This window comes from Solea senegalensis, linkage group LG9 (assembly GCF_019176455.1).
Source record: "Solea senegalensis isolate Sse05_10M linkage group LG9, IFAPA_SoseM_1, whole genome shotgun sequence".
In the NCBI taxonomy this organism is placed as follows: Eukaryota; Metazoa; Chordata; class Actinopteri; order Pleuronectiformes; family Soleidae; genus Solea; species Solea senegalensis.
This window is the reverse complement of record NC_058029.1, coordinates 18,449,518-18,466,987: the sequence shown is the minus strand read 5'-3', so window position 1 is coordinate 18,466,987 and position 17,470 is coordinate 18,449,518. Positions and strand designations below refer to the sequence as shown.

The window sequence follows — 17,470 nt, the reverse complement described above, 5'->3', positions numbered from 1 at the left end:
TCCCACTTCATTACCTAGTGTTTTCTGTTGTTGATGCATGCAAAAAGATATTTGAACACATGCTTTTCTGGCCACACTGTGTAGTCATCACTAGTCATTTTGTGTAGCATAAAACAACAATTTAGACAATTTGCAGAGGCAGCCTTTGGCTGTCATATGTTGTAGTGTGTTAATGAGATATGTAGTATATACATTTATTTATCATAAAGACTAAATTTGGACTTAATTAGCCTCTTAATTAGATCCCTTAGTATGAAATGTAATTCTTTTTTTCTTTTTTTTTACTGTGCAATGGATGAGAGCAATAATGTCTGTTATGAATAACCTTCAGGTACAGTAAATTTGTAAAGTTCAAAGTGATAAGTTCAAAGTTCTGGAAGATGAAAATTGAACATCAAACCTTTCCCTATGATTAGGAAAATTGTTGGCAATAATCTGATGTGTACACACATTTTGTTGTAAAACCTTTGAGTAAAAATAGCATTTTTGAATATAATTTACTGTATTTACATCAGTGTAACTGATATAGTCCTCTAAGAAATGGAAGTAATTATTATTTTGGCTTTTTTCTATGTAAAAGTTTCTCAGCTTTTTATTTTCTTTACTGTATATACACGTGTGTTTGTGTGTGTGTGTGTGTGTGAGATTGTTCTTATTCTGTACACTTTCCTGAAAACACAAAGACACGATGAACCATTTATTCCGAGTGATTATTCTTGCAGTCTTTGACATTGATCAGAAAAACAAACTTAAAACTGTGCTGATGTTTTTGCTTGGGATGCTTTTCTTTGTTTAATGGCACCATTGTTACAGCTGTTTGTTTCTTACAAGCTTCTATTTTTACAGATTTCATTCCTGAGATAATATCCATGCATCAATATCACTGAGATTAAAAAAAGAGAAAGACCCTACACACTCTGTCGCACTCTGTCCTATTTGGGATTTTGCCTTGAGGATACAATTTCTAACCAAATGTTGTTTTTTGTCTCCAAATATACAATTTATTTTAATCACACATCGTCTTCTGTGGGCACAGTATCACATGCCCAGACAGTATATACCTCTTCATTCAACTAAAATATACTTTATGTGAAATGTATAACGACAGAAAGTTTCAAAAGTGAACTTGATAAATACGGAAATTTAAGAATAACAATAACCCGTCTATGAGAAATTTGTTAATCACAAATAGATTCACTTGAAGAATTACAGTGTCACCAATAGTCTGTCATAGATAATATAGAAATATATATATAAAAATAGAAATAATGCTATATCAAAGTGAGTGCTTATCTAAAGTTGCTGCAGGTTCTACCACTCAATTATCTGGTGACTGGTCTCACAGCAGCAGGACGACCATGAGGAAGAAGAGGAGGGGCTTCATGAAAGCTGTGGTCCCCTCCACGCCCAGTGATGGCGCTCCTGGACAAGAGAGGGTGAAAGGAAGACTGAATGCAAAGTCTTCTTTCATGAAATCCTTTACAATTATCATGAACGATGACATTTTACATTCACACATTTACAGAGCAGTGTTAGTCAAAGATGTATGTCTGAACTGAGCAGGTGAGGCAGAAGAAACACATGGTGCAAGTAAAGTGAGACCACTTCATACAGCAGCACTAAGGCTGAAAACACCAAGGTGTGTCCATGAAAATACTCAGAAGTGGAATCTACTGCAAAAACTAAACCTGGATGTTCAGTAGGACATGTATTTCAGTCATGATCACCATTTTGGCTTCTTGTGAACTTGGTCTTGAAATAATGAAAATCCAAGCACAATCGCAACCGCTGCTGTTTCTTTCACCGTGCAGCTCCAAATCACTTTCCCGGATGCATATCAACAACCATCCACTCTCACAATCACACCGACAGTCAATCTAAAGTGTCCAATTTACCAAATCCCCAAATCTGCAGGTTTATGGACTGTGGGAGGAGACCAACCCACACACTGACGAGAACATGCAAACTCCATGCAGAAAGGCCCTTGTTCCAACTGGGTACTTGCTGCAAAGGCCCGCACTGGCACTTCAATTCACATAAAATATTTTTTGCTTTTCGTCTGCTCCCAATGAAGTGGATAAAAATATATACTTATACCACAATCAAGAAAAAACATTATTTGACCCAGTTGTTGAAGTCGTTTGTTTATGTTGCCCTTCACTGCTTTTTAAAACCTGATCATTTCACACTGCTTGATTTCTAATGAAGCTGTTTGGAGAAACCTGTAATGAAAGGAATAATCTGTGAAGTTAACTTGTCTTGTTAGGCAAGTCAAGTCAATTTTTTTGATATAGCCCAACATCACAAACACAATTTGCCTCGAAAGGCTTTTACAGTCTGTACAGCAAGTGACACCTTAGACCCTCACATCGAGTGAGGAAAAAACACCAGGACAGACAGACATGCAGTAGGTCTCGTGTATGTGCGGAAACAATTTCAGCAGATTTGCAAAAATTGCATAGTGTCCGTGGTCCCTGTTGCATGCATGGTCATACTATATTTCTGTAAATCAAGGTTTAATAAAACAAGAGGAAAACCCATGACTTGAATGGGGCTTATAAATGAAGTGCATGACACCTGGCTGATGGCTCCTTCTAACTCTCATAGAGAGAAGCTGATAAATATCACAACCTTCCAATGTTGCCTAACTTTATTTTTTTTTTAATACATGCCTCCTCTCACCTGAAGTGCCAGTCTTTAGGGTTTGCTCAGAAGGCCCGGTCAGAGCCTCTTCTAAAGCAGCCCGTTGCTCATCACTCAGCACTCTTCGCTGTTCGTCGGTTACCATGGCAGCATTTCCAGGACCAAGCTCCATGAGCTGTTCAACAGAGAAAGTCTGGGGGGGACAGAGGCACAGCTCAGAGGTAAGCAATATAGCAAAGTATACACTACATGCAAATTGTCCTCCATTCAAACCCTTACTCAGGTTACCATATATGCCATTCTGGAAGTGAGCAGCATTTCTCTAATAACAAAAGTTGACTTACAGCCATGGTTTTGGGTGCTATGAGTGGGATAGCGGTTTGCCTGATAAATGAAAAGACAGACGCGCGTAGAGACTTCCACTCTTCTGGATCTAACTCAGCTGAGGGTGACAGAAAACAACAGAGGCTACTGAGCAAAGGCACAGATCTGAGGATTGTCTAGTAGAGTCTGATTTCCTGCAGCTCACCAATGTTGTTGCCACTCTCACACACTTGCACTTCAGTCCAGTTTTTGGGCGTTCCGAACAAAGACACAAGACGAAGTTTCAACTGCTTTGCCACCATGGAGGGGCACTTAATGTCATTAATCAAGCCCACAGCATCCCTGTGACACACACACACACACACACACACACACACACTATTATTATATTATAATACACAACAATGTTGTGACAATTCCATTTCTGTTTGAAGTGTAAATATAAGATCAATTCTGGAGAAAGCACTCAGAGTGTGCAAATTACAGCCAAGGCTGCTCAGTGTTTCCAGAAATATGTGAAATATGTTCCCTGTTACACTTTGTCTGCTAACAGGAATACATATTTAATATAACATTTTTTCTAAGATAACATTATCTAAAATCATGATTTTAATTATTGGATATCAACCAGTACGTGTGAGTACATGTATTATGTTTGTATCACAAACCTGAAAGCTTCCTTGTCAAGCTGTCTGATCTCGCTGGTGTTGAGGCCACACAGGAACTGATCCAGTGTGACGATCTCTGTAACCCCCAGCCGCTGTGCAGTCAGGTTGTCATTTTTAGCAATGGCCTTCCACACTGACGTCACCTGTGGAGAGAGCTCGTCCTGATTAGGGCCCAAAAAAGCAAAAGCAGTGTAAATGTCATGAGCAGCACATAAGGGTGTTTCTGTTCCTCACCTGTGACGCATTCCAGCCACAGTTGACAGTGTCTTTGATAGTGTCCAGAGTCAAAGGAAAAGTCTCCAGGTCTGCGTCAGAGAAGCCCTTGATTATACATCCTATCTGCTCCACTACAGCCTCAGTCCATTGTGACACTGGGCCGAACGCCTGCAGAAGCATGTAATAAGTTAACACCTTTAAACTAAAACAAAACAATTACAACACATGCTAATACATACAAATGTTGTTTGCCTAAATGGAGCATTCCTACTGAAAATGTTTGGAAAATTTAGGATTGCAATATAAAGAATCATAAGCTGCAACATTATTCTACTGAAATAACAATGTGCAATGCATGTTGCATTAGTGTTCATTTATTGGCGCTGACGTGGTTGCAGTCTGGAGACCTGATTATACATCTTCTGTGTATGATTAAATGAGTTGCACTGCTGAAAAATGTAATTCTGAAAGTAGAAGTCAATAGTACCTGAATTGCTTTTTTGGTTAGCACAGCGAGTTGCTGCTCATTGAAGTCAGGGATGGCACCAAGTATTTCTACAATAGCAAGGAAGGTTTCATTTGACATTTTGTCCAGCTGTGCCGCTGTCCAGTAGACATTGTTCTTTCCCAGTACCCTGATTGTCATCACAGTGGGTACACCTTGAGTGCGGTCATCATTGTCCGTGGTGATGTTAGCTGAGAGAAACAGTGGGAAAGAAACACAGAGCATATGAGGAATAAGCACACTCTCAATCCATGAATAGAAAACAAAAATGTACTCACCTGCTCTCCTACATGCTGCATGTGATGTCGTGGCGGTGACCAGCGTGAACAATTTCTTTTCCAGTGCACGAGGGACGTTGAGCATGCGCAGAATCAGAAGAAAGAGGACGTCCTTCATCCAAGGCTGACAGAAAAAGAGATATAGAAGATACATGTATGAACCATGGCTTCTAGTAGAGAGATAAACACGTTGCTGATTTGAGGAGCTAATGATTCATTGAATTAAAAAAGAAAATGTGGAAGATGTCATGAGCTGCATCCTTGTACATAAAACTTGAGACAGAAATGAGAAACGATGCACACCTTATTTGGCAGAGAAGATATGGCATTCTCATCCAAAACAAGGAGAGGACCCAGCGCTTCCATTGTCTCTGCAGACCAATCAGATGGATCCCTGCAGGAGATTTTAAAAAATAAAATAAAAATGTATTAGACTCTTGCTCTTTCTGCCTTCCTCTGGGTGCAGTTTCCACACGGAGGATGTCCTACCCATAAGTCTCATCAATCAGCTGTTTCAGATCTGCTCGGTGTCTTTGAGGTATGTGCTTGCATGAAGCCATGAGCTGCAGACTGGAGTTGACAACGTTAGGGGACATGAGGCGCAGCTGGGAAGCAGGCAGCTCACACACGAGTTGTCCAAGCTTGGACATATCCTCACGGGTCAGTGCTGACAAATTCCTTCCCTGTAAAAGTCCATACTTTAGGCAGTTGTTTGTGATGACAGTAGACGCATTTTGTGATTCCAAAGGTGTAGAGCAGCCATTCTCTGAGTCAGGGTCCACAGACTGGTTTCTAAATAAATTAACAGATGATTTTTAATCATCTGTTAAAGTGGCTAAATATATATAAAAAAAACATTATGGTAAGTCATCAAATGATCAAGACGTGTCATCATTAATGAAGGAAACTTAAATGAAATACTATAGATTAAAGCCGGTCTATTCACTTTCATTAACTGTTTATGTATTGTTTGTATCACACACTCTACCCCAATAATGCAGCTTATTGCACTCTGGCAGCCCAATTTTGCAACTAAGGGTCAGAATTGCCAAATGTTTCTGAACTTAAAAAGCCTCAAAAATGTCTCAGCTCGAAGACAAATGTTGAAATACACTCAAAGAGGTAGTTGAATGACTTTAGTTTTTGAAACTTAGGACAGATGTGCAAATGTGCACTAAATGGGCAACGTAGTATAACACTGGGTGCAGCTCCTCACATTCAGAAACTGCAAAAAAAAAAATCTATATATGCCTTCTATCACCTTTAAGAATGATCAACAAATGAAACTGTGATTCATTCATCAAACATGTATCTTTTGAACATGGCTGTTTTATCTATGTAAATCTGTGTTTATCTCCTGTGCTACAGAAATGGAGAGAAAAAGTAATCAGACACGTGTTGTCAACTGGGTTGCAACGGTTTGTTTGTCAACTGTAAAAAGAGAGGCTAGCAATTCAATGGGAATAAATGTTTTATGTGTATTCTCTCTGCACCATCACCACCAAAGCATTACATGTTTGTATCCGTGTGTGTGTGTGTGTGTGTGTGTGTGTGTGTACATTTGCCAGACAGTCCAGAGCCTTCTGGATGAGTGCGGGGCGAGACGGGGCACGATGATGTAATAATTTCAAGTTGGCCGCTTTCATCTTTCTGAGGAAGCTGGGACACACAGAGGAAGGCAAGTCCTTCACCTTGCGAGGGCTGCATGAGTAAAAGAGACAAAAGATTGTGAGAAGTTCATTTAAAAAATAATAAAAAAAAAGCATTAAAATAGACAGAGAAAAGATGTCTGCTTACGGCAGGTAAAGAAGTAATATGAGATGGATCCTATCCATTTCCTCCGCTGTCATGTTTTTGATAAAATCTCCTCTCCTTTTCTCTGCAGCAGCAAAAAACCTTAGAGCAGCACGTCCGGCCTGAAAAGATGCATTTGTTAGCAGCAGTTATACAACACACACTTATACAGATCTACAGATAGATGTGCATGTATGAGCGTACGTACCTGTACTTTGGAGAGACAGTCTGGATTATCTGATAGGGCCTTCATCATGTCCTGTGTGTCACTGTTAGCCATCTTCTCGTCACTAAAATCACTTGAGTTTTGAAAGTTAAAAAAAGTGATTACATTCAATCATAAATGTTTTAGAAGATTGAGGAGACCACTTCATTAATAACTGTCAAATGTCTAATGTTATAAACTAGAGACATATTTAAATAATCATATTCTTACTAGATCTACACGAAACAATGAAAATTCAAAACCTGCATCCAAACCTGCAATTATTTGACAAAGACAAAACTGCCTTGTAAAACTTTTTTTTTTTTTTTACAATATTTTGCAGAATAAGAAGGGAAACAAGTTCCAACCAAGTTTTGTGAAATTCAGTGCAACTTAATTTTTTAACATTTCACCTGAGGGGGGTGCTATAGAGCCCTGGTGCAACACATGGGTCCAAGCACTATGACAATATCGCATTTTTGCCAAGTTTCCAGAGTTTTTATGCATGTTAAGCACCTCAAAAATGACAGGAAAGCCACCGATATAACAATAATAATAATAATCTGAAGGAAAACAATAGGTTCCTTGCACAAATTTTTTGCCAGGAGCCATTCCGTTCGTGCTCGGGCTCTTTCTTGGGCTTTCATTACCTTGAACGTATTTTACTTAGCTCGACAGAAATTAAAAAGAAAACGACAACAATTTATCCTTGTTCTTTTATTGCAGGATTTTGTCTGTTTGTTGGGTCTTTCACTGCTGCATCACTCACCTCAACTGACGACTGAACGTCATCTTTGCCTGGCATACTGACTGAAGCAAAGAAAAAGAGACAGTTGTTTGTAAATAACCAGCAATAGTATATCTACAGAATGTAAGTGATATATCATGAAAGTGTGTTTGTTCTAGACTTAGAGACAAATATTCATAATGAATGTCAAAACTATAATGATAATTCAGAGTCAAAATGTTGAGTGCAGGTATTCACGGTTGTTACCTGTAAGTAAATCTTCTTTTTATTCTTCAAAGCGGTGAGATTGACTTTTTTCAAGAAGCTTTGAGGAATCATCGGAAGCACAGAGTCAGGCAACTTCTCCACCATCTCTGAGGGATCCACACTCTCTCTCAGCTACAGAGAAACATGCACTTCAGTCCGGTTTACAGTAATTATTCAATATCAACTCGATGCTGCTTCCTTTGGATTTGTGTATCTCTTGTCCAAAGTTCAGTTAAAGTAAGTGCTATTTTCTGCTGCTCTGTCTTAACTGTTTGCCAAATGAGGCCAACCCGCGTAAAAAAACAAACATATATTGAATAGCCACCAGGGGGCGATTGCAAAAAAGTGTTGAATCGTAAAATAAAGAAAGGTGAAAACAAAACTTATTTTTACTTGAATAAACAAAACAGATCAGTGATTGTTCCACTGCTCTGTGTGTGTGTGTGTGTCCGACTCTCCGCCCACAGTAAATACAGTTAGCTGGATCTCGAATTGTGCTTTTCCTTCTCGTAAAGTATTTAGATCTATGACAGAAAGTCTGTAGATTTCTCACTAGTCGCTTTTTTAAAAAAGAAAAAAAAGCTACCGGGTGTCGGTAAAGTCGCTAAACATTCACATGGAAACGGCACAAACCGTAAACATAAACAAGCTGACATTTCATTTCTTTATTTTTCCTTTCTTTCCTCTGGCTCGGTTCATTCTGTCTCCTGTTTCTGGTATTATATCTGTAATGTGTGAAACATCTCTGTTTTTTTGGTGTAGCGTTACAGCGCATCTTACAGTCCTGTCATATGTACTACAGCGTTTTGAGTCGTTTCAGGTGGTTCCATGTGGACGGAGATATTTCCTAAAAATTGCCATTCTCACTTCTTCAACATGGGAGTTCAGATGCTTGTGGGTGACATCACTGCCTGTTCCCACTTGCTCTCGCTTCACTCACCCCCTGAAACATGGCCATCAACTGCCCCTTTCTCAAGCACTTGGTGATGTTCATCAGAGTCGTCTGGTCAGCCATGATTGCCTTGGCTTTGAGCCGCCTGAGCACACACAGTGGCATACATCTTGCAAATGGCTTGAGGTCCTTCAGCTCCTCATGGGTAATGTTTTTGCACTAAAGGAAAGCATATTTACACATGAGCATCGAAAGAGAGGAGGAACACATGAGAGACAAGCTGCTAACCCTTCAGGCTCACCTTTTTGCCGCCCAGCTTTTCCATAAATTGTTGGCAAATCGGGCGCTTTGGAAATCTGTCATTGGATTGCAGATATTTGAGAATGGATGTTTTGCCAGAGAACTCAGAGAGGTTGGATGACAACATGGGAACTCCAGTGCCCAGCTCACACAGTTTCTGAGCAGTGCTGGACAATGATGTCACAGAGTCAGCATTCTTCAGCTTGAGTCAAGAAAGGATAAAAGTGTATCCATGATAATATGATCATTTACATTAAATTCAAGCCAGTGTGTCGAGTCCGTGGAGGCATAAGGTATTGTTTTGTATTGTGATTGAGTGACTGAAAATAATGTTGACCCAGGAAAACCCCCCAAACCAGAACTGCACCTTAAACAACATAATGACAGTCTGACATTCAGGTGACATAGTGAGTATGTTCTTCTTTTATGAAATTGTGTGACATTTAGAAATATGAAAAATCATGATTCTTTTAAAAGAGGAATAAGAAATTTTGGAAGACATACAAAACTATGATATTTTGATGACTCAATGGATGACAAACTAAACTTTGACATTTTTGTCAACTTTTTGACAACATATTAAACTATGACATTTTTGTCAAATTTTGGACGACATACTAAACTATGACAATTTTGGTGACTTTTTGGACGCAAACTAAACTATGACAATTTTGTCAAATTTTGGACGACATACTAAACTATGACATTTTTTTCAAATTTTGGACTACATATTAAACTATGACATTTTTTTCTAATTTTGCTTCTGTGTTCTTTGACTGACACAGAGATTCAGATGCTCTGTGACGATTGCTCGTTCTCTTTTCTTCTGCTCTCAATAAGCTCTCTGTTGAAATGTCTGCGTGTGTCCATACTTTACCATCCACACACACACACACATATGGAAGCTGACACTGTAACAAGTAACGCTGCAACTGATTTCAAAACAAATGTGTCCATGCATAGTTTTTTATTATGATTAAAATAATCTGTTTCATGTGAGACGACGTGTATAATAATATTATAGATTATACACACACACACAACTGTATGAGGGCACTCACGGTGGTGCAGTGGCTAGCACAGTGGTTCAAATCTTAGTTTGACTAACGTGTGTGAAGTTTGTATGTTCTCCCCGTGTGTGCGTGCGTGCGTGGTTGTGTGTGTGTTGGCAGGTGAGCAAGATGTATTACATCAGTAAGTGTAACAGACAGACAGACAGACAGACAGACAGGGGAGGTTAACACTGGACCTTGATGACCACAGTCAGCTGTAAACACTCATTAACACATGTTCCCATTGATTTGACAGAAGGACAGTGCACACACACACACACACACACACACATTACAGTTATAGTAACTGCAGTTCAGTGAAAACCATGAGCTTACGATAGGTTTGTTTTTAGTCTTTATTTCATTATATTTCTATTTTATTTACAGATGCTGATAAATCATAGTTCTTCCGTAACTCGTGTGTTGTGCTGATTTTATTCATTCAGTCCTTTCACATTCACATAAACAGCAGCTGTCAAACACGTTGATTTAGCTCTTGTCAGATGTGTAGTGAGAAATCTGACTTCAATGCCAGTGAAATGCATCGATTCACGGAGAGATTTGGGATTTGAGTCGTGGCAGCACTACAGAGTGGATTTTGAAAAGGTGGTTATTGATCTGAAAATGAACTCAGCCGCTCTGAGCAGCTACATACAGAAGAAGAAGAAGAAGAAGAACAGGGCCAAGGCTCGCTGCTTTGATGCTATTAAACTGTAATCCTTTTTAAGGCTCAGCAATAACAACAGTCTCCCCCAGCGACAGTGAAAACAGAGGAGGGAGGAGGCGAAGGATGGAGCTGATAGAGGTCGTAAAGGAACAGTTGGGTCTTTGGTCTTTGGCAGGTTTTGAGCAACCAGAAGGTCTCAGATAAATGTGTGTCCTGTTCAACCTTGATTCCCAGCCAGCTTGAGTCAGTTAAATGATGGCTGCTGGCTCCCACTGCAAGAGCCGCACATCAATTCACCATGGGCTGCAGAGGACAAGAGGAGATGGAGCAAAGGATGGAGATATGAGGTCTATATGGGAAGGAAAAGAGGGAGGACTGAAGACAGACAGACGGACGGAAGGACGGAGTAACGGAACACAGCAGCTGTCAGAGTTGGTCCAAGGTGTCAAGGTGACACATTGCCGTAGTCATGACTCCAGGATGCTGCTTCCTGTCAAAGCCCAAGGTGAATGGCTCTCTGCAAGTGTGTGCGTGTGAGTGAGTGAGTGAGTGAGTGAGTGAGTGAGTGAATGAGTGAGTGATGCCCCAGGTTCACGGCTGTCAGCCAGGCTAATGGAGGGCGCCACACTCGGCTGCCCACTGACTGACAGGTGCCAACCGAGGCCTTCGTCACGCAGGCACCGAGTCGGCGTGCCAGTTCACTTACAGCTGTGGAAGATGATGATGACACAGAGATCACTCGCTCGGCTAATGGTGACACACACTTCTGAGCTTGTCACTCAGTGACGAGCGTAGGCCATGAGATGAGATCTTAAAAGTTCCGTGACTCATCAAGCATAGACAAGAGCGTCGAGTTGCTGCTTTGAAATCCGAGTCGCCATCATCGGTGCCATTTTCACGCTGCCAGGCTGATCTATGATCTGCACTTTTCCACATACAGTTTATATGCAGATGGATTCACTTACAGGACAGAAGGAAACGTACTTTCTCACACTGTAAGATTTGTGCAGGTGTAATAAAACAGAGTCTGAGGGAAGGACATCACCTTACATCCAGGACAAAGACAAATGAGGAATAAAATGAATGTGGAGGCAAAAGAAAATCATTTTAAGAAAGAAACTTGTTCCATTTAAACTGAACTGGAGAACGTACACAAATGAAGCCAGAAGACAGTGAGTCAGCAGGATCACTATTATATTATATTATATTATATTATATTATATTATATTATATTATATTATATTATATTATATTATATTATATTATATTATATTATATCATATTATATTAAATACACATACTGCCATTTCAAATTCATCAAATAAACTGTAATACAATAGAACACCTGAACAATACCTGACAATAAGAGCAAGTAAAAACAAACGTCATTGACAGTGATAGCAAATCATAATGAAGATTTATTGTTATAATGTTAGGCCGAAATGTTTCAATAAAGCAAATACAAAAACATGAAAACAATGATTTTTTTCTGTTATAGTTTATAATAAGCACGTCTGTCACTTTTATGATGGGATGTCATTTGTGCCTGTTTCAGAAAGACTGTGTTGGACACTGAGTCGCTGCCTGTCACTGTCTGTTTTCATTTGCTTTAAAAGTGAACATCCTGTACTCAAGGACGTTCTGTGCAGAAAGTTAGGAGAAAAGGAGGCTCAAGCTAAGTGAAGAGTGAACTCGTGAAAATAAATGGACCCTCGTAAAAACGTGTTTGAGTGGAGGACAACAGCTGTCGTTCTATATCCTGTCATGGCTCAGGTTCCTGTTGAGAGACAGCAGGCTGAGGCCTAACTGGTCAGTGGATGTGGGTGTCAAAGACAGATCTAACAGGAATGATGAGCACAGAGACACTAAAGACACTAAAGAGACAGGAGAGACTAAAGAGACAGGAGAGACCAAAGAGACAGGAGAGACCAAAGAGACAGGAGGGAGCCAAGAGACAGGAGAGACTAAAGAGACAGGAGAGACTAAAGAGAGAGAGAGAGACCAAAGAGACAGGAGAGACTAAAGAGACAGGAGACTAAAGAGACAGGAGAGACCAAAGAGAGACAGGAGAGACCAAAGAGACAGGAGAGACCAAGAGACAGGAGAGACTAAAAGAGACAGGAGAGACTAAAGAGAAGGAGAGACCAAAGAGACAGGAGAGACAAAAGAGACAGGAGAGACAAAGAGGAGAAAGAGACAGGAGAGACTAAAGAGACAGGAGAGACCAAAGAGACAGGAGAGACCAAAGAGACCAGGGGAGACCAAGGAGAGAGAGAGAGACAGGAGAGACTAAAAGGGACAGGGAGAGACCAAAGGAGAGACCAAGAGACAGGAGAGACAAAAGAGACAGGAGAGACCAAAGAGACAGGAGAGACCAGGAGAGAGAGACAAAGGAGGAGAGACTAAGAGACCAAAGAGACAGGAGAGACCAAGAGACAGGAGAGACTAAAGGGACAGGAGAGACCAAAAGAGACCAGGAGAGACCAAGAGAAAGAGGAGACCAAAAGAGACAGGAGAGACCAAAGAGACAGGAGAGAGGGACAGGGACAAAGAGACAGGAGACCAAGAGATAGGAGAGACCAAAGAGACAGGAGAGACCAAAGAGACAGGTGAGACTAAAGAGAGAGACCAAAGAGACAGGAGAGACCAAGAGACAGGAGAGACCAGAGAGACCAAAGAGAGAGACAGGAGAGACCAAAGAGACCAAAGAGACAGTAGAGACAGGAGAGACTGAAGAGACAGGAGAGACTGGAGAGGAAGAGACAGGAGAGACCAAGGAGACAGGAGAGACCAAAGAGACAGGAGTGACTAAAGGTACAGGAGACCAAAGAGACAGATAGGAGAGACCAAAGAGACAGGAGAGACAGGAGAGACTGAAGAGACAGGAGAGACCAAAGAGACATGAGAGACTTAGACGAGACTCCTCGATTTGTCAGAGGTGTTCTTCTTTGTTTGTGTGAAGCTAATGAAGCTTCTGTCTGAAGATGTAGATGTGAAACAGAAGCTGCTTTGACCGTACAAACTTTAACTGGAGAGAAATAAAAACTTGTTTTTGAGTTTTACAATTGTTATATATATATATATATATATATATATATATATATATATATATATATATACATATATACATACATATATATATATATATATATATATATATACACATATATATACGTATATATATATATAGGAGAGAGAGAGAGTATATATATACATATATACATACATATATATATATATATATATATATATATATATATATATATACATATGCTATATATATATACGTATATATATATATATATATATATATATACGTATATATACATATATATTGATTTGAATAATTGTGAGGTCCTTGAATGACTGGAAACATTGACACTAAGTGAATGGTGGTGAGCCACACATCATTCTCAGGTCATTTACATGAAATGTTAATGATTTTCCGCATTTATGATTAACAAGATAATGGAAATTCACCACAAGCAACTTATTGTGAGCGCTTTTTAACTTAATGTGTGATAACAATCGGATGTTTTATAAAAGGTTCTGAGAGTCAGGACCACAGGACTGTGGGCTGAGACGGAGAGAAGACGATGGTAAACAGGATGAAGAGTGAAAGTGATGTCTATGCCCTGGAGAGGGAGTGGCTGAGCAGAATAGAGATGAGACGAGCAGCAGCACAGACACATTTAACCTCAGCGTTGCTAATTGCTCAGATCAAATTGCTGCCTCTGCATTTATCCAGGGACAGTGAGTGTGATCCCCACAACATTGTAATAACTCTTTAATTGCTTTAAGGGTCTGAGCTTCAAGAAGATGTCAAACCGTTCACAGCCTCTTACTTTGCTGTGCGTCAAGTCTCTTCTCACGGGTTATCGATGACTTCTCCACTGACATCATCATCATCATCATCACCATCATCATCCTCGTCTGCTTCTCTCCAGAAGATTAAAGACGACCCGAGCGCTCGCTGTGTTTTACACGCGGTTCAAATGTTAAACTTCACAGTCCTGCTGGGAACTGAACAGAGAAACACCTGCAAATACAGTGTTTTTGTTGTGTGTGTGTGGATTTACAGTGAATGGAGAGGGCAAAGGTCACGCCACACATCTTCAGTAATCCTCTGGAAGCAGCCAGCCATGCGCTCATTAGCACTAACGACTCACTGTAGCTCAACTGTGGTTTAAATGTGGTAGAAGCAGCATGGACGGACAACACTGCTCATTCATAGTCTTCACATGTCTCACTGCGTCATGAACACGTCTCACTGCATTCCAAATACGCCCCACCGCGCTTCGCGAACACGCTCCTACCGCATCTGGAAACACGCTCTCATCGCGCCATGAACATCGTGCCTCACTTTTCGTATCTGAAACACTTCACCAAGGCCATGAACACGCCTCCTCACTGCATCTGAAACACTTCTCACTGCATTCGGAAACACGCTCACTGCATCAGTAAATTACCGCCCCGTATTGACGCCTCTACTTACCCGGAAACAGGTCTCAATTGCACGCCTCAAATGGCCTGAACACGTCTCACTGCATCTGAAACACGTCTCACTGCATCTGAAACATGTCTCACTGCAGGAAGACGCCTCACCGCATCTGGAAACACGCCTTCACCGCGCCTGGAAACACGCCTCACTGCATCTGAAACACGCCTCACCGCATCTGAAACATGTTCACTGGCATCATAAACATGTTCACTGCATCTGAAACAGGTCTCACTGCATCAGGAACACGCCTCACCGCGCCTGAAACACGCTCTCACTGCATCTGAAACACGCCTCACCGCATCTGAAACATGTCTCACCGCATCATAAACATGTCTCACCGCATCTGAAACAGGCGTCTCACTGCATCAGAACACGCCTTCACCGCATCTGGAACACGCCTCACTGGGCGCCTGAAACACGCTCACTTATCATTAATGCCCCACCGTAACATGAACACGTCTCACTTTACCAGAAAACACGCTCACTGCATCAGAAACTGTCTCACCGCATCAGAAACGTGTCACTGCATCATGAACATGTCTCACTGCATCAGAAACACGTCTCACTGCATCAGAAACACATCTCACTGCATCATGAACATGTCTCACTGCCTTGAGCTTCAAAAGCACCTGCAGCGGCTGAAGTCATTTTGAGCTAACGACAACTTTTATGTCAAAGAAATCTAAAAAACTAAACTGACGTGAATCGTCAAAGTTTCTGTCTTTTTTTGTGTCATGGATAAATCAAGTTTTGTTCATACTTTAGTGAAAAATGTTCACTTCTGTCAAACACAAGCTTCTGGTTCTCCCAAAGACATGGAGGTGAATTATTGTAGTGCAGTCTAGACTCGACATGCCCTCAACTCTATGTGCTCATAAAGAAAACAATGAGCTCTGTACAGAGACATAAGACAGAAACTTTACAACGTTGTAGAGAGGAGAGATGATTATGTGATAACGATAAGAAGACGCTGTGTTGCTGCATCGCCACTTGTTCAGGATGCGTATAATGACCTATTCACCACACACTGTCTTCCATAGACACATCAGTTAAGCTGCTTGCTTTTATAGCCCATTTATATGTATATATATATATGTAGACTCGTTTCAACGCTGGACGGCGGCGTGCGATTGCTGTGTTCACACAAGCCCTTTAGAACCCGTCCAGAACCAGAGAGAGTTTTAAGGTAAAGTTTAGACACTCAATTGTTGTGTTAGTGATGGAGTTTGGCTTCAGCTTTAAACTGAAGCGTCACACTGATCCTCACTCTGCCCCTGGTGTTCACAGACAAGTACTGCACTAAAAGCTTTGAGACCAGAGTGTGACCAGAAACACAGTGAGCTTGGTTAATAACCACAGAGTGACCAGTCACATTATCATCATTTATACACCACCATCACTGTCATTTACATCATGTCACTTCACACTGAGTCAGACCTGATCTTTTCAAATACACTGTCATAAATGTTTTAGTGAGGCTGGAGATGACCTTTGACCTGCACGAGAAACAGTGGCGCAAAGTAAACTAGGGACAAGAGGGGATACAATGTCAACAGTATAAACAGTATAGCATGGATATAAAATATAGTAACGTAGTTATACATGAAGGATTTTAAGCTTTTACTGACGACTGTCGTGAAATCTGAACTCTTCTGAATTTGAATGAGTGTTTAGTGATGACAACAATGACTGGACACAGTCAAAGAACAGTGAAAGACACACACACACACACACACACAGCCACTTACCCCCAAACTTCACTCACAAGCTCAGATGCAGCTCTGTTGCCTCCTCATTAGTTTCCTTTATCTCTGTCTCTCTCTGGCACACTCACTCACTCACTCACTCACTCACTCTCACTCCCACACACAGTGCTGTTAAGTCACACACACATGTGCTTGACTGTGCTCAGCCTCAGCTGCTCACAGGCTGCTTTAGTGCCTCTGAGAATAGAACGGTGATATTTAGCTCAACATAAACACACACACACACTCTCAGTGCTCTAATAACTCACACTGAACAGGAAGCTGGTCAGATATGTAGAAGCACCAGGGTTTGGTGTGTGATTGTCATGTGCAGATGAGCTGTTGTGGTGATTGTGCTGAAGTGGATCACGTCTCCCGGTCTTTAAGTCTCGGCTTGTTATTGCATCACGGACGCGGCGGTTGCTAAGGCTGGTGTCGTATCATGAGATAAACACAGCTTTTACCTCGACACATGAACACAAACCACTTCATTCACTGCAGCCGTGTGCGCTGAAGCGTGTGCTGTTTCCCACGTCGTCCGTCGCTCGCTCGGTAGCTCGTTAGCTCGTAAGCTGCTCATTTATTGATTGGAGAAATCTTCATATTCATCAAACTAATGGGCCACACAGCATGGACGTGGTGGTTTGATCATTGGGCCAATCATGGATTGATTTGTTCATTACATA

General features: G+C 41.0%; 1 protein-coding gene across 1 annotated transcript; it reads right to left on the bottom strand.

Annotated features, from left to right (window-relative positions):
- Window positions 1-684: 684 nt before the first annotated feature.
- Window positions 685-9,035, bottom strand: otoa (otoancorin). Its single transcript, XM_044033672.1, has 17 exons — window positions 8,821-9,035; window positions 8,568-8,738; window positions 7,628-7,759; window positions 7,403-7,443; window positions 6,637-6,727; window positions 6,432-6,550; window positions 6,194-6,335; window positions 5,124-5,317; window positions 4,938-5,028; window positions 4,635-4,758; window positions 4,339-4,547; window positions 3,870-4,019; window positions 3,636-3,778; window positions 3,173-3,309; window positions 2,988-3,085; window positions 2,683-2,836; window positions 685-1,422 (listed from the first exon to the last, which is right to left on the bottom strand). The coding sequence occupies exons 1-17, from the start codon at window positions 8,944-8,946 to the stop codon at window positions 1,340-1,342; spliced, it is 2,205 nt and encodes a 734-aa protein (XP_043889607.1). The 5' UTR covers window positions 8,947-9,035; the 3' UTR covers window positions 685-1,339.
- Between the last annotated feature and the right edge of the window lie 8,435 nt (window positions 9,036-17,470).